The following is a 21,310-nucleotide window of genomic DNA, read 5'->3' as shown; positions in this document are numbered from 1 at the left end:
CAACCAGATATAACACACATACATACAAACGATACATATATATTAAAAAAAAAATATTGATAACCAGTAGACTCTTGGAGGGTACGTATGAGCAGGTCATTCAGCAGTCTCACTGCCCGTGTGAAGAAGCTATTACTCAGCCTGGCCGTTCTGGCTCTGATACTCCTGTATCTCTTTCCTGATGGGAATAGCTGAAAGATGCTGTGTGCAGGGTGGTAGGAGTCCTCAATGATTTTGCGCGCCCTCTTCAAATAACGATTGCAGTAGATCACATCAATGAGGAGAGGGAGATCCTACTGATCCTCTCTGCTGCTCTTACGATCCTGTGGATTGACCTCTGATCCAGTGTTAAACAGCTCACTGTAATGCAGTCGGCCAGGAGACTCTCAATAGAGCTCCTATAGAGGTCTGACGTGATGGTGGCCGGTAGCCTTGCCCACCTCAGTCTTCTCAGGAAGTGCAGTCGCTGTTGCACCTTCCTCTCAAATGAAGAGATGTTGTATGTCCAGGATAAGTCATTTGTTAAGTGGACTCCAAGGAACTTGGTGCTCTCTCTCCACTACCAAGTTATTAATGTGGAGTGAAGGGTGGTCATTCCTGGTCCTCCTGAAGTCCACAATCATCTCTTTTGTCTTGTCTATGTTGAGACTCAGGTTGTTTTCACATCATGTCACAAGATTTTCCATCTCCTCTCTCGTGCGATTCATCGTTGCTGATGAGGCCAGCCACTGTCGTGTCATCTGCAAACTTGTTTTTGGAGCTGGATCTGGTGATGCAGTCGTAGGTTACTAGCGTGAACAGGAGCGGGCTGAGCTCACAGCCCCGACTTTCTACTGCTGTCTCAGACTATTCACAATATATATTGAAGATCTAGACAAAGATATTACCTGTAATATCACTAAATTTGCAGATATGATGGATTTGGAATGGCCCCCTAGTTGGGCCAAAATTGAGATGGCAAATATTTCTGAATTTGAAATACATCAATTTTTGTTTAGATGGAATGTAAATTTGTTACAGCAACATAATGTGCCTATATTAAAACATTTAATGAAGTTATGGACAAAGAAAAAATGATAGGTTCTAGGGGTGAATTATCAGCTTTGACTCCATTGTATAATAATCAATTTATTTCTTTCTCAATGCATAATCAAAGTTTATTACATTGGAGATTTAAAGGTGTGGAAAATTTGGGAGATTGTTTTAAAGAAGGTAAATTTTTATCTTTTGATCAGATGAGGGACAGTTATGGTATTGATAAGAACTCTTTGTTTCTTTATTATCAAATTCGATCTTTGGTAAAACGTGTTTGGTAGAGATATGATTTTACCTGAAATGACTAAATTTGAGACTTTTCTTATGAAGGTACCAGAGAAGGGTTATATTTCATTTATGTATCAAATATTACAGGATAGTATGGTTAAAAAGGGTTGGGATAAATCCAAAGGTAAATGGGAAGTGGATATCGGTTTTATTTTTTCCGAGGATGATTGGTTAGATATTTGTTATGATAGTGTAACTACATTGATAAATTTTTTACATCAATTATACTTAACACCTGAAAAACTAAAAAAGTATGGTTTTCATGAATCAGATTTGTGTTTTAGATGTGGTAACTCTGTTGGAACTTTTTTCCATGCGGTTTGGTCATGTATACATATACAATCTTTTTGGAAGAAAATTCAATTGTTTCTAGAATACCTGTATAAGATTAAAATACCTTTAGATCCGACAGTATTTTTATTGGGTAGTTTGCAACCTCTGAATGGTTTGGGATTAGATAAATTTCAACTTGCTTTGGTGTATTTAGCATTATCTGTAGCGAAAAAATGTATTGCTACTACATGGAAAGATACGAATATGATTGATATTAATAGATGGCATAATGAGATGAAATATTGTTTAATAATGGAAAAAATTACATATGTTTCATGTGATAACTATAGTTTCTTTATTAATAAGTGGTTGTTATATTCAGAATATTTACATTTTGATTTACATTGATTAGATCTTAATATGTATGCTTAATTTTTTTTCTCTTTTCTTTATGGCTCTCCTTGGGAGAGTTGGCTGAAAGTGGGGGGGGGGGAGTTCTTTTTTCTTATTCTTTTCTTTTTTTATATATATAAAATATAACGTTCGTGTTTATGGTTCATTGTTGTATATGTAATTTACTATCTGTATTTTGAACGAATAAATAAAGTTTAAAAAAAACTAAATTTGCAGATGACACAAAGCTAGGTGGCAGTGTGAGTTATGAGGAAATTTCAATAAGCCACAATTCCCAGTGTTTTTCTTTGAATTGTCAATTATGTCTCTCCGTGGTAGGAATTTACATCATGATTTGGGAAGCAGTTCTTCGGCGACTTGGATAGAGTGTGCTCCCAAGATCTTAATATATTTTTGTTAGATTGTTGTGGTATGGGCCCAGAGGATCCCAAACCCCAGCAGCAATAGAAATTCACCCAGATAAATGGTTATTTAAACAAAAGTTGCTTTAAATTATCTTTGAACATGAAAACAGGATCAAACTTTAACTTATTACTATTAACTTAACTTACCCTAACTTAACCCCCTTCTAATTCTAAGTGCACGTGTATGTAATGTGTGTATAAGTTCAGAAAAAGTTTTTTGATTCTCAGTCCAATCTCACTTCTCACTCCTTCAAGTTCACTGGTATCAGGCAATTCTTATACTGTGCACAGAATTTAACATTTATGAATTTCACCAGGCTTTGGTGCTTGAAAGGTAAATGGTTGCCACTCAGGAAGGTTCTTGTTGGTTTTTAGAGAGTGATTTGTTGCTCGTTGGACACAAACTGATTCCTTCCAATCAGCCACTTCAGAGTCTTGCTGAAGAAACTTGCCCAATAAGGGTTTTCCAGAGGATAACCTCTTTCTTTCAGGTCACCACAGAGTTCCTTTTCTGTTTCAGTTATTTCAAGTGAAACATTATACAGCCAACCATCTTCTCTTGTATGGACCACAAGGGCCTTGAATTGACTGAACTAAGAATTCACAAGCCATCTTCAAATTGGGGGTTTTCCACAAGCTTGCCAGCTTGTCATGTTCCAGTCCCAGCTGCTGCTGCCCAATTGTAGAATTGAATTCTCTCTCTCTTTCTCTCTCTCTTTCTCTCTCACTCACTCAGAGAAAAGCTTGTTTTTTTCTCTCTCTGTTTACAATACCACATGATCTTCCTAGAACCGCAAACTGCATTCAGACAGACTGCGGCACCGGACCTAATCTTCCAAGTTCGTTCATCTGTTGCTTTCCAAAACAATAATCCATTACTCTGCAGCATGACCAATTAACACCTGCTTGTGAAGTCCTTTATAGGCATTCTTCAAAGTTTTTGCAAAGGCACTCAGAACCTGGACTGTCTGGCTTGAGCAGAGCTCCAGTATTTTAAATGAGATCTATTTTGAAGTGTTTGTATCTGTGTGTGACCTAACTAAAAATCCCACAATTTATCTCTTTTAAAACCTATCTATATATAATATAAAATAAAACATAATCCATCACAGTTGCCATCTCAGTTAGGATTGTAAGTATGGTTAGATTGAAGAGGTTGAGGGATAGAGTAAAGAGTAATTGTATCAAGAACCCTCTGCAGTTGAGCTGGTCTTTGAATTGTTCATTTCAGTGGACCTTGATTACCTTTTTGTTTCTGATGTTCACCTCTCTGTAGGGTGTAGCCTGGATGATTGAGCTTTGACAATGCTGGAAAAACCCATGCATGTCATTAGCTCTGAACAAGTTACTGAGACTCCTGTAAAGTGCTCCCCTACTTACAATGGTCCAACTTGTGATTTTTCAAAGTATGATGGTTTGAATCCATACTTTCAATCTTGAATTCCGATCTGTTCCTGTGCTTGTGATACACGGTACACTATTCTTTCGTGATGCTGGGAATCCAGTAATTAATTTTAGTTCAATGCTTCAAACATTCTTCCTGCCTAGTGCACTTTCAGCTGTGTACGTTAATGGTATTTTCAGTTGGAATAAAGATATTCAAAATTTAATTATAATTTTTTTTAACTTATGATGGGTTTTCCAGAATGTAACCCCATCATAAATTGAGGAACACCTGTACTTGATTCATCTTCCATCTGTTCTTTGAATCATAGGCTTTCTGTTGGGTTTCAGCTGACAGGTGTCAGTAGAGTTGTTTTAATCCCTTGAAGAATGTTGGAGTTTATAATCAAAAAATGTCTTGTTTTTGCAATTAATTTGCTTACAACTTATCTGGACATTCTTATCAGATGATACCTGGTTGTTAGAAGTGAAATGGGTCCCAGTTATTGAGGAATTTGGACCATAAGCTGTTTAAGTTGGTCACCATTATCACCTGGGAATAGATTGCCTTTACTGCTTCATCATAAGATCAGAATTTTGTAATTGCTCATCATATGTCACTGGTCTGCCAAGTTTCAAGAAAGAGAATGCCACCATTTCTCAATAGAAACAAGAATGTGGACAATAAATGTTTGCTTTGTTCACATCATAAAACCAAATCTTTAAAAACTTTACTGCTGTAGTCTTCCCAACATTGTTCTTTTAAAAAAAAAGAAAAATTGCAGATTTGTCATCTTGTATTTTATTTGATAAATTTTCATCCCTCAAAACCTCTTCAATGTCTGCATGTGGACATCATGAAATAATCATCTGGAACTCTTACAACTTGGAAAATTGTTCAAGGAGTATACATAACTCAGGCTGGCTCATTGCTTGCCTGCCTCATGTGTACATTCCATCTACTGCATTACTGTCTACAATGTATGTAATTTGTTGAACTTTGTTTACCTTTTTGATCTGCAATAGTGAAGGATGAGGAAAAATATAGAAAAACCATTAACCCGTGTTCCCATGCCGCGCAGATGCTCCAATGTCACTACAACCCCGTACGTTTTTGGAGGGTGGTTGAAACCAGAACACCTAAAGGAAACCCACACAGACACATACCAACTCCTTAGAGACGATGCTGGATTTGAACTCAGATTGCTGGCACTGTAATAGTGTTATGTTAACTGCTCTGCAAACCATGCCGTCCAGATGGTGTTTGTATCACTGAATCAAAAGATTGAGTAATCCAGGCCTCATCCAGCGACTCCGACTAACAAAATCTAGATTTTAGATAACATGCCTGTGAAGTGATTTACAGCAGCTTTATGTAATTAAGATGCATATATAAAGGCAAGCCTTTCTTAAAAGATACTTTTTGATGAGAAATTAATTTGGATCTGAATATGAAATATCTGAAGACATGATATGCGGAGTAATTCTGGCCAAATCTTATCCTTCAGTTATCATTGCTGAGAGGTTTATAGCACCATAATATGGACAGATTACGCCATGTTCGCCAACATTACTGTAGTGAGTGGGAATAGTTGATGGAAACTGATGTCTAAAAATTATGCCTGGTTGCACCATGCTCCCAAGCACTGAGATTTTCTCTGGGAGAAAGTTCAGTGGCAGTTAATGGACATTGAAAAATTTATAACCGGAGGAGTCACGTGATGGAGTAGTGGCCGGACGGTGAACTCCAGCCCTCTCCAGAAAAGTTGGAAAAAACAAAGGAAAACACAAAGGCACAGAAATAAAAGTTAAAGAAAAGTGAGTATAAAGGTGGAAAGAAGATGGCGACAAAAAAAGAAAAATCAAAATCAACGGTAAGAAGAGAGGAAGAGAAGACAACGGAGGAAGAAGGAGAAGGCCTTACCTATTCGAAGGGGCCCGCTGTGGAGAGAGAAACCCGCTTCCTCAGGTCGGTAGAAATTGGACTACAAAAATGGCTCGCTGAGCCGAGTAAAAGTGCGCAACCGCGCATGAAAAAAAACACACCGACGGGAGGGGGGACCAGCTGGGGAGTCGATCTCCACAGCCGGCAACGACAGCTGCAGAACACCTGCAGCAAGAAGAGAACACAGAAGACAATGGAAACAAGAAAGAAGAGAAGAAAAGGGCAACAAAGAAACAACAGATGGCCAACCCAGAGGAAGAGGAAGAAGAAGAGGAAGAGTACAGTGAAATAGAAGAAGAAGGGAAAGGCAAGATAAAGGATATACTTTCTCTTGTTAAAGGATACATGGAGTCATTTAAAGAATGGCAGACACAGGAATTTAATGATTTAAGAAGAATAAACAACACAGAAGAGAAAATGAACAAAATAGATATGACCTTAACAGAAATGGGAAAGAAAAAGGACAAGATGGAAGAGCGGGAAGCAGCAGTAGAAATGGAGGTAGAGGACTTAAAAAAGAAATTAGAGGAATCTAATAAAAAAGTTATAGAGACACAAGAACTGTTAGCTCAGAAAATAGATATAATGGAAAATTATAACAGAAGAAATAACATAAAGATAGTGGGCCTTAAGGAAGATGAAGAAGGCAAGAATATGAGAGAGTTTATAAAAGATTGGATCCCTAGGATCCTAGGATGTCCAGAACTACAGCAGGAAATGGAAATAGAAAGGGCACATAGAGCATTGGCCTTTAAACCACAACCACAACAAAAACCAAGATCTATTTTAGTAAAATTCCTAAGATATACTACAAGAGAAAAGGTACTGGAGAAGACAATGGAAAAAGTAAGAGAGGGCAACAAGCCACTGGAGTACAAAGGGCAAAAAATCTTCATTTATCCAGATATAAGTTTTGAACTCCTAAAGAAGAGAAAGGAGTTCAATACAGCAAAGGCGATTTTATGGAAGAAAGGGTATAAATTTATACTAAAGCATCCAGCGGTATTGAAAATATTTATTCCAGGAAAACAAAACAGACTATTCTTGGATCCAGAAGAAGCACGAAAATTTGCAGAACAACTACAAAATAGACGGAGAGATGAAGACGTGTAATGAGAGTAAAAATGATCACGATTGATATGTATGTGGGTAAAGAGGTATAAGAGTGTATGGGTATAATGTGCATACGTGAATGTATCGGTACTTAGAGGAAAATATAGATAGTATAGACAAGAATTAATAAGGGAAGGTAATGGAATAGAGAGAATAAGGAGGGAATTAAAAGAGTGACCTTTGTTACATATGAAAAGTGAAATCTTTTCTGGGGGGGGTGGGTGGGGGGGAATAGCGGTCACTGCAAAATCAGTTGACGCTTGTGAGTGAATTCGCAAACCCAAATGGAGAGGGGAGATGTGGTTGTCCGACAAGGGATAAAGGACAACTCAGGAGGGGAAGGGGAGATTGGGGCTAAAGAAGTTATAAATAGGAGAATAAGGAAAATGTTTGATGTTTTAGGAAAGTTGTCTTATAAAGGGTTTAAAATAAGAAAACAGAAATGGAAAAGGAGGAAAGGTAATGATGGAAAAACGGAAAGGGAAGATAAACAAAGTATAAAATGGCTACGTTGAACTATATGACTTTAAATATTAATGGAATACATAACCAAATTAAAAGGAAGAAACTGCTAAATTTACTGAAAAAAGAAAAAATTGATATAGCATTTGTCCAAGAAACACACTTAACTGAATTGGAGCACAAGAAATTAAAGAGAGATTGGGTAGGACATGTAACAGCAGCATCGTATAATTCAAAAGCAAGAGGAGTGGCTATATTAATTAGTAAAAATGTGCCATTTAAAATAGAAGAGGAAATAATAGATCCAGCAGGGAGATATGTAATGATAAAATGTCAGATATATTCGGAGTTTTGGAATCTACTTAATGTATATTCACCTAACGAAGAAGATCAAAAGTTTATGCAAGATATCTTTTTGAAGGTAGCTAATACGCAAGGGAACATACTAATAGGAGGGGATTTCAACCTGAATTTGGATTCAAATATGGATAAAACTGGGAAAAAAATTAACAGAAAGAACAAAGTAACCAAATTTATAATTAAATCAATGCAAGAAATGCAACTTTTGGATATATGGAGGAAACAAAACCCAAAAGAAAAGGAATATTCATATTACTCGGCTAGACATAAAACATACTCAAGAATAGACCTATTTTTGTTATCAGCTAGTATGCAAGATAGAGTAAGAAAAACAGAATATAAAGCTAGAATACTATCGGACCATTCACCCTTAATATTGACAGTAAAGCTAGAGGACATCCCTCCAAGAATGTATAGATGGAGATTAAACCCCATGCTACTTAAAAGGCAGGATTTTAGAGAATTTATTGAAAAACAGTTAAAAATGTATTTTGAAATAAATACGGAATCAGTGGAAGATAAGTTTATACTATGGGATGCAATGAAAGCATTCATTAGAGGGCAAATAATAAGTTATGTAACCAAGATGAAGAAGGACTATAATCAGGAAACAGAGCAGTTGGAAAGGGAAATAGTAAATATAGAAAAAAAATTAGCAATGAAGGAAGATACAACTAAAAGAAGAGAATTGGCGGATAAAAAAATAAAATATGAAACATTACAAACATATAAGGTAGAGAAGAATATAATGAAGACAAAACAGAAATATTGTGAACTGGGGGAAAAAACGCACAAAATCCTAGCATGGCAGCTTAAGACAGAACAAGCTAAGAAAATGGTATTGGCATCAAGGAAAAAAGACAAACAAATTACATATAATCCAAAAGAAATTAAGGAAAACTTTAGAGAATTCTATGAACAATTATACCGAACTGAAAACGAAGGGAAAGAAGGGAAAATAGATGAATTTTTGACTAAAATTGAACTACCAAAACTACAAATAGAGGAACAAAATAAATTAACAGAACCATTTGTAACAGTAGAAATACAAGAGATAATAAAAAAATTACCAAATAATAAGACACCAGGAGAGGATGGACTCCCAATAGAATTCTACAAAACATTCAAAGACTTATTAATTCCGCCCCTCCTGGATGTAATCAACCAGATTGATGAAACACAAAGCTGACCAGATTCATGTAAAACAGCAATAATTACAGTAATACTAAAACAAGGGAAAGATCCACTCTCACCAGTGTCATATAGACCAATATCTTTACTAAACACAGATTATAAGATAATAGCTAAACTATTAGCAAACAGATTAGCAGAGCAGGTACCGAAAATGGTAAATTTAGACCAAACTGGATTTATCAAAAAAAGATGCACAACAGACAATATTTGTAAATTTATTAACTTAATTCATGCAGTAGAAGGAAATAAAGCACCTGCAGTAGCAGTTGCTTTAGACGCAGAGAAGGCCTTCGACAGAGTAGAATGGAATTATTTGTTCAAAGTATTGCAAAAATTCAGTTTACCGGAGAAGTATATTAATTGGATTAAAGCATTATATAAGGGACCGTTAGCGAAAGTGACAGTAAATGGACATGTATCAAAACAATTTAACTTAAGCAGGTCAACGCGGCAGGGATGCCCACTATCACCTTTATTGTTTGCGTTAGCTATAGAACCACTAGCAGAATTGATAAGAATAGATAATAATATAAAAGGAATAAAAATAAAAGACAAGGAATATAAAATCAGTCTATTTGCGGATGATGTTATAGTGTACTTAACAGAACCAGAACTATCAATAAAAGAATTATATAAGAAATTGAAGGAATATGGAGAAGTGTCGGGTTACAAGATAAACGTAAATAAAAGTGAAGCAATGCCTATGAATAATGCGGATTTCTCAAAATTTAAGAAGGAATCTCCATTTAGATGGCAAATGCAGGCAATAAGATACCTAGGTGTACAAATAAACAAAAATCTCGGCCAATTATACAAACTCAATTATTATCCACTAATGAAAAAATTACAGGACGATTTAGAGCATTGGAAAGATCTACCACTAACACTAATAGGAAGGATAAACTGTATTAAAATGAACATTTTTCCAAGGATATTATACTTATTTCAGGCATTGCCAATACAACTGACAGAAAAATTCTTCAAAGAGTTAAAGAAAATAATAAGGAAATTTCTATGGAAAGGGGGGAAACCGAGGATAGCACTAGATAAATTAACAGAATGGTATAAACAAGGAGGCCTACAATTGCCAAACTTCAAAAATTATTATAGAGCCGCACAATTAAGATACCTATCAGATTTTTATCAAACAAGGGAAAAACCAGACTGGACGAGATTAGAATTAGATAAAATAGGGGAAAAGATACCTGAACACATATTATATAAATGGGATGAAAAATTGGTACAACATAGAACTTCTCCAGTATTACATCATCTCCTCAATATTTGGAAGAAGATTCATGTAGAAAGAAATAAAACAAATTATCAATTACCAAAACTAATATTGACACAAAATAAGTTATTCCCTTTTACAATAGATAACCTTTCCTTTAGAGAATGGGAAAAAAAAGGGATTAAAAGAATAGAGAATTGTTTTTCAGGAAGTAGATTCTTATCCTTTGAACAAATGAGAGATAAGTACAATATAACTGGAGATACAGCGCTGGCATATTACCAACTGAGATCCTACTTGAAAGATAAATTAGGAAGCAATTTGAGTTTGCCAGAGGGAAGTAACCTTGAATATGTGATTACAGATACAATGTTAATCAAAAGATTTATAACAAATATGTATATTAAACTGCAAGAAAAAGAGAATGAGGAAACAAATGGTAAAACTAAACAAAAATGGGAACAAGATTTAAATATAAAGATAAAAAAGGAAACATGGGAGAAATTATGTTCTGGAACGATGAGAAATACAATAAATACGAGGCTACGTATGATACAATATAACTGGCTACACAGACTATACATTACACCTCAAAAGTTAAATAAATGGGACCCAACAGTATCTGATAGATGTTTTCGATGTAAAAAAAGAAATGGGAACAACAATTCATGCAATCTGGACATGTGAGGAAGTAGAAAAATTTTGGGAAGATCTCAATCAGATATTAAATAAAATAACAGAAAACAATATACCAAAGAATCCAGAGATATTTCTCCTAAGTAACATAAAAAACAAAGAATTTGGAATTGATTTGGAGGATGCACAAAAAAGATTTGTTAAGATAGCCCTAGCCGTAGCAAAAAAATGTATTATGTCAACCTGAAAATTGGAAGATAATCTGAAAATACAACAATGGTATATAGAAATGAATAAATGTATTCCATTAGAAAAAATTACATATAGTTTAAGAAATAATATTGAAATATTCGAACAAATATGGGAGCCTTACATTAAATACAATAGCGAAAACCTACCGGGGACAATCATTACCTAAGTTGATGGAAGGAGAAGGAAAGAAAAGAATGGACTCTGTAGAATTTCTGGTGTATTTTTGTTGAATGACAACATTATCTGACTGGTTTAATGTAACCTAGATTGTATACCTAAAATGGATGGGAGGGGGGGGGTGGGGGGGTGGCTTGGGAGGAGGGAGGGGTGGGGGGAGAAAAAGTCACTGTATATGTGTGAAAAAGAAAAAGTGTGTAGCATGGCTAATGTGATTTATGGTGTGAAAAATAAAAAATTTAAAAAAAAAAGAAAAATTTATAACCATAGAGAAATTTATACCCATGAGTGTTTGGGCTGGAGGACAAAGAGCTACACAAATCTGCTTTGCTGGGTAGCACTGTGCAGGGAACCAGTTTTCTGTGAATTTAACATTGTTGTTCTCAATCATAATCCACTTAATTTTAAACTTAGCATTAAAGTATAAATTTAATATATAAAAGAGACAAATTAATTAGAACAGGACATTGTTAATTAGAAAAATAATTCTTCTGAAGATGAGAAAAAACAATTAATGAATAAAAAATTTTCAATATAACACTATTCAGATATATAGAATGGTAAAATTAATTCAAAGATCCAAATAGATGTTATGAATTTGGAGAAAGAGCTCATAAAGTTTTAGTATGGCAATTGAAAGCAGAACAGACATCTTGAGTGATTAATGTAGTTAAAAAATGTTTGTGGACTATTACATATAATCCACAAGAAATAAATGATGTATTTAAGGAATTTTGTTCTGAATTGTATCATTTGGAATCGGTTCATGATGAAAATAAGTGACAAGTTTTTACCTAAAATTACTTTACCTAGTTTGAATGATAGGGAGCAGAAAGAGAAATTAGTGAGGTAATGAGTTCACTGCAAAATAACAAATCGCTAGGAGAAGATGGATTTCCTGTAGAATTCTATAATAAATTTCAAGATCTTTTAATACCTTCATTTATGGAGGTGTTAAATTATGCTTTGAAGGTGCATTCTCTGCCAGAATCCTTTTTAATTACAATTATTACAGTAATTCCAAAAAAAGATAGAGATCCAATAAAACCAGTATCTTATAGACCAATTTCAATATTAAATATTGATTATAAAATATTAGCTAAAATATCAGCAAATAGATTGGCAAAGTATTTACCAAAATTAATACATATGGATAAAACTGGATTTGCTAAGAGTTGGAAATCTGTGGATAATATAGTGAGGCTTCTTAGTTTGATACATTTGGTTCAAAAAGGGGAGTCCTAACTTTGGCAGTGACTTTGGATGCTGAAACATTTTGATAGATTATAATGCAATTTCCTCTTTAAAGTTTTATAGAAATGTAGATTGGGTTCAATGTTTATATAGTGGGTTAAAACATTGAATAAAAAAACCTATGGCAAAAGTAGTGACAAATGAACAGATTTCAACATCTTTTGAATTAACAAGATCAAATAGACAAGGTTGCCCATTGTTACCAGCTTTATTTGCTGAATTAATAAGACATGATTCAAAGATTTTGGGTATTAAGGTGAAGCAAGAAGAATTTTAAATACATTTATTTGCAGATGATGTTTTGATTTATTTAACAGTTCCTTTAAATGCTTTGCAACAACGTAAAATTGGAATAAAAGAATGTGGAGATATATCAGGTTATAAAATTAATTGAGAAAAGTGAAATTATGTCTTTAGTTAATGGAGATTATAAGAAATGTAAGGAAGTAATGGAATCTAGATGGCCAGATCTTGGAATAAAATAGTTAGGTATTCGTGTGCAATCAGATTTGACAAAATTAGTTAAATTAAATTATTTATCTTTATTAAAGAAAATTAAAGAGGATTTGTAAAAATGGAATATGTTAACTATTACTTTGAAGAGTGGAGTAAATTGTGTTGAAATGAATGATTTTCCTTGAATACAATATTAATTTCAATAGATTTCAATTTCAATTCATCAAATTTTTTTGAGGAATTAATGCTTGTGTTAGAAAATTTTTATGGAATGGGAAAATGGCTAGTGTTTCTTTGGAAAAATTGATGTGCAAATATGATTTAGGAGGTTTACAGCTCCCCAATTTTATGAATTATTATAAAGCACCATGGTTAAGATTTATTAATGTAATGTATGATTTAGATCATGTTCCAGCATGGAATTTGATAAAATAGGAGAAACAGATCGACAACATTTTATTTATAAATGGAATGCAAGATTATTAACAGCAAATAGAGAAACACCATACTGAAACATTTAATTGAACTTTCGAATAAAATTGTTAAAGAGATTGGAGGAAGAGGTTTAATGTCTGGAAGAACATCTTTATTTCAAAATAGACTTATTCCATTTTCTATGGAAAATATATATTTTTTTAAATTTGGCAAAATTGTAGTATTAAAAGTTAAAGATTGTTTGGAAACCGGGAAATTTATTACTTGTAGTAGAATGAAGGAAAAATTTAAGATATTGGGAAAATACAAAGTTTTGTTATTATTAAATTTAGAGATTTTTTGTGAAATTTTTGGTTGAGGTTTAGTATTACCAGTGGAGATAGAAGTAGAATTATTATTATATGTATTAGGGATATAAAGAAATTTATTTCAGAGATGTATAAATTATTACAAAAGAAGGCTTGAAAAGAAGGGGTTCATAAATCAAGACATAAATGGGAGGTAGAGTTAAATAAGCAAATAGATGAATATAGATGGATTCAGATGTGTATGAAAAGTACAATAAATATGTGATATTGGGTAGTTCATTATAATTTTATTCAACAGTTATATTTAACACCACAAAAGTTAAATAGTATGAACTATACTTATTCAGATTTATGTTTTAGATGTGGACAAGAAGTTGGTATTTTTTTTTGCATTTGACATGGCACATTCCACAGTTAAATCTTTTGGGCTTGAAATGGGTAATTTATTAGAATGAATAACTGGAGTAAGATCCCTACAGGATCTAATGTTATTTTTAACTAGGAGATGTTAGATTAAAACTGAATATGTATCAAGTAAAATTTGTTCCTATTGCTTTGGCAATAGCTAGAAAATATACTGCTATAACTTGATATTGATTTGGGAATGGAGAGATGGCATGCAGAAGTTTGGAGTTGTATTCCACTTGAGAAAATTACTTATAATTTAAGAGATAAATACCATACATTTTGGAAATTATAGAACCCATATTTACAAATTGTTGGTATTAAAATTTAAATGAAGCTCAAACATTCCCTTTCTCTTATAGATCTCTATAAATATTTATACATTTAATGATATCGGAAATCGAAGTACTCTTGTTGTGGTTTTCTTGTCCCTCTTCTTTTGCTTCTCATTTTCTTTTATTATTTTGTTGGGGCGTGGGGGGGGGGAGGAATTAATAGGAGGTTTTTCTTTCTTTTGTATTTCTTTACTTTGTTTCCTTTTCATAAAATACCACATGTATTTGGATTAAGTTTGAAATATTGTAATATGTTTGCTCAGTGGTTTTATTTTAAATAAAGTTTAAAAAAAGACTAAATTTCAATTTTTGCAAAATATTAAATTTTATAATGCAGAATTTAAGGTGAAATATTGTTTCTTGTGTTCTAACTGCTGAAAGAATAACATAGAGGTGTACAAATACCAAACTTGGGTGCTAAAAAGCAGAGAATAAAAGAAAAAAAGCACCATGATCCCATATCATTCTTCACCCTCTTTCCTTCCTTTCCATCAACCCCTTGTTGAGTATCCACCTAGTTTTCCTGAAATCTCTTTGATAATCTAACTATAAATATAGCAATGTACATTTCCAATACAGTTTTATTTCATTTCTTTTTTTTTTTGCAGAGGACCAAATCCGAGCAAAGTCTTACAGCAACTCTTGGTACTTCAGCCAGAACAACAACTTCATATCTACAACATGCTGAAATCTCATTTGATAGAGAAAGGAGCACTTCAGCAATAAATGACCATTGGCACTTGGGCAATTTTTTTCCAACAGAATGGGGATAGCTTCTTGAATCAGAGTCTGAAAACTCATCCAATTAATGAAGTTCAGAATTCATGCTAGTCCCAATGCCCAGCACTTTGTGGTGGACACCTTTTAATTCCCTGTAATACTTCAATCTATCAACAGGTAAGCAAGTTTAGTTGTACGATTGACAGGCTTTCAATTTATATGTTCTCCATAACATCTTGATTAACTATTTTATAGAACTGATCCCAAAGTAAATTCTTTGTTAAATAACACTACTGAATCTGTAATCTTTGTTTTGACACCAGGGTCTGAACTAAAATTTATTTGTGCAGGGTTACCCACTAATGATGCAGGCATTTTCACTCCTTTTTGAACACGAATTCCACAGTAAATAATCTCTGAATCTGGTAATGTAACTGCATTGGAATTGTAGGTAACAATGGAATTTGGGGAATTTTAGAATATAATTTTAATGGTTGCAAAATAGAGTTTTTAATCTCTAATTCTGCTGCAAAATGCAAGATATTTGCCTGTTATTTGTGTTTTAGAATGAGGAGAGCTTTTGGACAGAAAAAGAAAGCTTGGGTTTATTTGCAAAATTAGTGAGCTGATTAAAGCTCTGGGATTAACCTTATGGCAGATGGCATGGCACATTTGTATATAGTATGTAAGTATATGTAAATGCAACTATATGACAATTTGTAATCATTTATAAACTTGAATGTATTAAGAAATTGAAGAACAATTTAAATTTGGATTGTGCTTTAAAGATGAAAAATTTTAATTTTGTATAGCATGTATATAAGAAGAGAGTGTGATTATATGTCCCCAGATGAGAACCGTGCTTTCGGGGCATGAGTTAGAGAGAAAGCTGCAGGAATATAGTCCTTTTTCTAATTTCTGAATCCCATTGGTCGCATGGAACCACAGAGTCACCCCTCATTTAACTCTCTGAAAGTAATATACCCATAAACCTATTTTGCTGTACTACTGAAATGTCTTGCAGAATAGTCTGTGAAATATATATTTGGACCACAATTGACTGGTTTGTGTATTTTAACAAGACAATATCCTTTTACATTGATCTATTTAGACTGCATTATAAAAGTATGCAAATAGGTTCACTGTGTAATGTAAAATAATTATTAATCGTGTTTGAATTATGAAGGCAACTGTTTTGGAAAGTTCGATTTTAATTTTAAAGTGTTGTATCATTGTAGATTTTCTCATTTGTTTGTTTTATTTATATAGTCTTGCATTTTTCAGGTTTTATATTTTGTGTGCATAGTATTAGAGTTCTGTACTATTGCAAACAAAAATACAAGTTTCTGTCATTGGAAGCTGTTTAACTTGAATCCAACCACATGTCTATGTCTGAGGTATGAATGCTGCGATGAAAAACATATGATTTTGGATCTTGATTTCAAAATAAAGAAAAAATTAGTTATTCTTGTATTAGTGTGTAATTGGCTAAAGTTTTGTATTTTCATTGAGGTTTATTAAAAATAAAATTGGAATACTATAGGACTAGTAGGTTTGCTTAAGAGATGATCTATCTGTCAAGTTGTGTATTTTAAATTTAAATTTTATTTGCAGCACGATTCAAGCTTATTCTGACCATTTAAACCTGTGCCACCCAATTAGACCTAAATTTACCTACAACCCCATACGTTTTGGAGGGTGAGAAGAAACCAGAGCATGGGGGCGAAACCCATGCAGACACGGAGAATGTACAAATTACTTATAGACAGCGCTGGATTCAAACCTTGGTCACTGGCACTACAATAGCATCATGCTAACCGTGCTACCTACTGAAAATTGTTAACAAGTGCCAGTTGACCATTGGGAACATAATCAATTTGATTAATTAGAATTAAACGACTTCCAGTTGGTTGTGGGATGAAGTAACAGTGTGTGTTACATGTTCCTACTTTTCATTTTTCCTTCACTTTGAACTTCCTTTATTTTTAGAACAAAAATGTTCTGTATATTTCATTATCAGCCTCTCTCACCAAAAAATTGCTTTATAATGTCTACAAGAGCTGCTAAAGCAAGGAAAAAAGAAATGCCAAAAAGCTTAACTATAGAGACCATCACATTTAATGGAGCAGCTTAAACAATTGTTGATGGAAGAATTTAAAAACGGCTTAGGCCAGATTGAAGTCAAATTTGAACAGTTTTGTTCAGCAGGTCAAGAGCATGGTGAGTGGTTGTCATCTATTGAGCTCAACTTAAACAAATTGCATGACTATGTTAAAGCTCCAGTCTAACTAATACTAATTTAAAATTAATGATGAGGGTCATTGAACTGGAAAGAAGGAGCAGAATGCAAAATGTACATATTTTGGGCCTGTCTGAGTCTACTGAAAGTGGGCAACTTATGAAAAAATTTTCAGAGCTGCTCTGTGATGTGTTTGGGAGAGAATTCCTCACATCACTGCCTGAGATTGATAGAGCCCACTGTTACTTAGTCCCCAAGCTGTCTGTGGGTCAGAAGCCGTGATCTGTTATTCTCAGCTTACATCATTACCAGACTAAGGATTTTTTGATTCGTGAAGCCCGATGAAGAGGGAAGCTTGAATATCATGATCAACATATTAGGATCATTGAAGAAATGAATCAAATACAAAGAGGTCATGTGGGAATTGTATCATCGGAATTTTAAACTTTCATTTGTATACCCTACTTGATTCTGCATTATACTTTCTAATGGCCATAAGAAGTGGTTTGGTGGATGAGGTTCAGAAATATATTGATGATCTTCTTTCTACATCGTGCCCTGTGTGTACTATTACTGAAGCTGATTAATTACTGTTATTTTTAACTTTTCTGTCACTTACTTTACAAGGTCCATTGGATGAAGATTGGTTGTTTTTAAATTTGCCTTATTAATAAATGGAGTGATCAATCCATTTGGATTGCAGTTTTGTAAGGGGTTCTCTTGGTATTCAATTCATTGAGTTATTTAATTTTTTTGATAAGAATATTGATAAGTATACTTTCATTATATACATTTTTTATTTAGCAATAATTAGTAAAGATGGAAAACAATTAATATTGCAACTTGTTACACATTTTTAAAAATTGTACAAGAAGCTGTAAATTATTTTTTTCTTGTTATGCTTGGTTGAGGACTAAAGATAATTTTGTTCTCATTAGAAGTGCAGAGAATATTTACATTTAAAGCCAAGGAGTTTGAGATAAAATGCTTATCAGGAAGGTATTTAGTTACAGTTTATCTATGATGGGTCTGTTGATTTTTTTCAATAGCTTTCTGGATTTGGGATTTAAAGGTGAGGGTGGAGGAGGTATAGAAATATTTTTCTAACTATGGTATGGCACTGGGAGCTTTTTTAAACAATGGAATTCTGTAGCTTATCCTCAGTTTTGGTTTCATGTTTCTACTGCAAGGCTGATATGTTGGACTTGAATAGTGTATTTCAATCAATTCACACTATTATTTATTAATAATGGCTAATCGGTTCAATTTTGTTAGTTGGAATGTGAATGGATTAAACCATAATATTAAAAGATAAAAGGTGTTCTCACATGTCACTTTCTTACAAGAAACACACATTCATGGATGTGATAACTCTCGCCTTATGTCTCAGTGGAGATGACATTTTCATTCTAATTTTCAATCGAAAAGTAGGGGGGTTTTCAATGCTTATCAATCAAAATATTCTCTTCATTCAGCATAGTGTTGTCATTGTCTCTGGGAAATTATACAATTAAATGGTTGTATTAGCTAATATATATGCTCCTAATGTAGATGACATGGGTTTTTTAAAACTTTTTTTTCATCCCTACCAGATCTGAGCTTGTACTTGGTGGCGATTTTAATTGCTGGTTAGATCCCCTTTTTGATCATTCCTCTCCTAACCATGCTATAATGAGTAAGTCTGCCTGAGCAATTCATTCATTTTTTTGAGAAAACTATAGTATTTCTGATGTCTGGCATTTTTTGTTCATCCTAACGGAGAGAGTATTATTTTTCCACATGTATACCATACTTTTTCAAGTATTGACTATTTTATTATTGATAGCCAACTGATTTCACAGACCCATTCCCGTGAGTAGCAAAGCATTGTAATATTAGATGATGCCCTGTTGTATTATCTTTGTTCTTTCCTAACTTCCCTTAAATTAGCAGATGTTGGCGTTTTAACTCAACGTTGCTCTCAGATAAAGATTTTTTGAAATTTATGGCAGAACAGATAACCTTTTTCTTTGAAACAAATATACTAGAAACTTCTAGTTTGATTGTAAGGGACACATTGAAAGCTTATCTTAGGGGGCAAATTATTTCCTATACTGTAAATAAAAAGGAAAGCTAATAAAGAAAAAAATTAGAATTAATTACACAAATTAAACAGCTAGATCAACAATATGCTCGGGTTAAAAACCCAGAATTATATTAAAAAAAACAAATTGAACTAAACAACATTTGATCTCCTCTCAACGTATCCAATTGTTGTATCCATCAAGTTCTGAAGAATAAATCTCAGTTTTATATTCATGGAGAGAAATCTGGTAAACATTTAGCTAATCAATTGAGAGGATTTGAATCTAAGCATCAAATTATAAAGATTCAAATGGAAAATGGCTGTATAACTAGGGATCATTCTGAGATAAATGATACTATTGGGAAATTTTACTCTGGATTCTACACTTCTGGAGGATTTTCTGGATCGATTAAATATTCCCACTTTATCCTCGGATGATAGAATAAGGTTAGATAACCCTATACTCCATGCTATATCTTTATTATAAGCATGAAAATCTCCAGGATCTGATGGGTTCCCTGCTGAGTTTTTATAAAATCATTCTCTAAATTGCTTTCACCTCATTTAGGTCCTGCATTATCTGACTCGTTTAAGCATAGTAAATTACTGGTATCATTCAATGAGGTGTGTATTTCACTCATACCAAAGAAAGTTAAAGATCCAGTGGAGTGCACCTATTACAGGCCAATTTCTTTATTAAATGTAGATGTTAAAATTCTGGCCAAGGTCCTCGCCCGTAGTTTGGAGAACATTTTGCCTTCAGTTGTTTCAGAAGTTCAGACTGTTTTATTTTTTAAAAGTTACTCTTTTTTTTAATATTCATCGCTTAATGGATATTTTATATCTATCTTCTAGCAAAGTCCCTGAGTGTGTTCTTTCTCTAGAAGCTGAGAAGCATCTCATTGGGTGGACTGGGGTTATCTATTTACATTCTTAGAAAAATTTAATTTTAGACCATGCTTTATTACATGGATTAAATTATTGTATTTGTGCCCTACCACTTCAATCCTTACTAACTCTCAATCGTCTCAACCTTTAAATTTGCAAAGGGCCAAGGATGGCCCTTAAAACTATTTCTTTTTGATCCGGTTGTAGAGCCATTAGCGATTGTGTTTCAGGTGTGTTAAGGTATCTCTTGGATTTGGAGGAAGGTGATTGAACATAAAGTCTCTCTCTATTCAGATGACCCATTATTTTACATATCAGACCCTGATACCTCCTTTCCCCATATGTTGTCACTGCTCTCTCAGTTTAGTCAGATTTCAGGATACAACTTAAATTTACATAAAAATGAATTTCTTCCTTTAAATACATTAGCTTCAGTGTATACTAGTTCTCCTTTTAAGATTGAGAAATCCATTAATTTATCTTGGTATCATAAGTCATAAGCATCTTTTCAAAGAAAAATTTCTTAACTTATTAAAACATGTGAAACAATCTTTCACGCATTGGTCTCCTCTGTCTACAACTTTGGTTGGCCATATTAATTCTATTAAAATAAGTATTCTACCTACATTTTTTATATCTTTTTCAATCTATAACAATTTTTATTCCTAAATTGTTTTTTTTTTGTCTCTTGATTTGGCTATATCATCTTATCTAAATAAAGGTCATCTACAAAAATCAAAAAGAAATGGAGGCATGGCATTACCTAACTTAAAGATTTATTATTGGGCAGTAAATATACATAACCTCATGTTTTGTTTTGTTATGAGCCCAGAGGTCCCCAAAACCCAGCAGCAATAGATATTCACCAAGACCAATGGTTACTTAATCAAAAATTGCTTTTAATTATCTATAAACATGAAAACAGAATCACACTTTAAGTCATCACTATTGACTTAACTAACCTAACTTAACACCCTTCTAATTCTAAGCGCACGTATATGTAATGTGTGTAAGTTCAAAAATGTTCTTTGATTCACA

The 21,310-nt window shown here is 33.4% G+C and overlaps 1 protein-coding gene across 5 annotated transcripts in view; it reads left to right on the top strand.

Annotated features, from left to right (window-relative positions):
* Window positions 1-21,310, top strand: part of cds1 (CDP-diacylglycerol synthase (phosphatidate cytidylyltransferase) 1) — a 160,964-nt gene that overhangs the window by 119,933 nt on the left and 19,721 nt on the right. For 4 of the 5 annotated variants that reach the window (XM_069926065.1, XM_069926068.1, XM_069926066.1 and 1 more), the window contains exon 13: window positions 14,969-16,553. In XM_069926065.1, the coding sequence (XP_069782166.1) occupies window positions 14,969-15,086 (118 nt within the window). In that variant the 3' untranslated portion in view covers window positions 15,087-16,553. Of the gene's footprint in view, window positions 1-14,968; window positions 16,554-21,310 lie in introns of those variants that run through there. The other variant, XR_011353995.1, reaches the window with a different exon arrangement.

This window comes from Narcine bancroftii, chromosome 3, assembly GCF_036971445.1.
Source record: "Narcine bancroftii isolate sNarBan1 chromosome 3, sNarBan1.hap1, whole genome shotgun sequence".
Classification (NCBI taxonomy): Eukaryota; Metazoa; Chordata; class Chondrichthyes; order Torpediniformes; family Narcinidae; genus Narcine; species Narcine bancroftii.
Note: the sequence above shows the minus strand (reverse complement) of the source record. Positions and strands in the feature narration are given on the sequence as shown.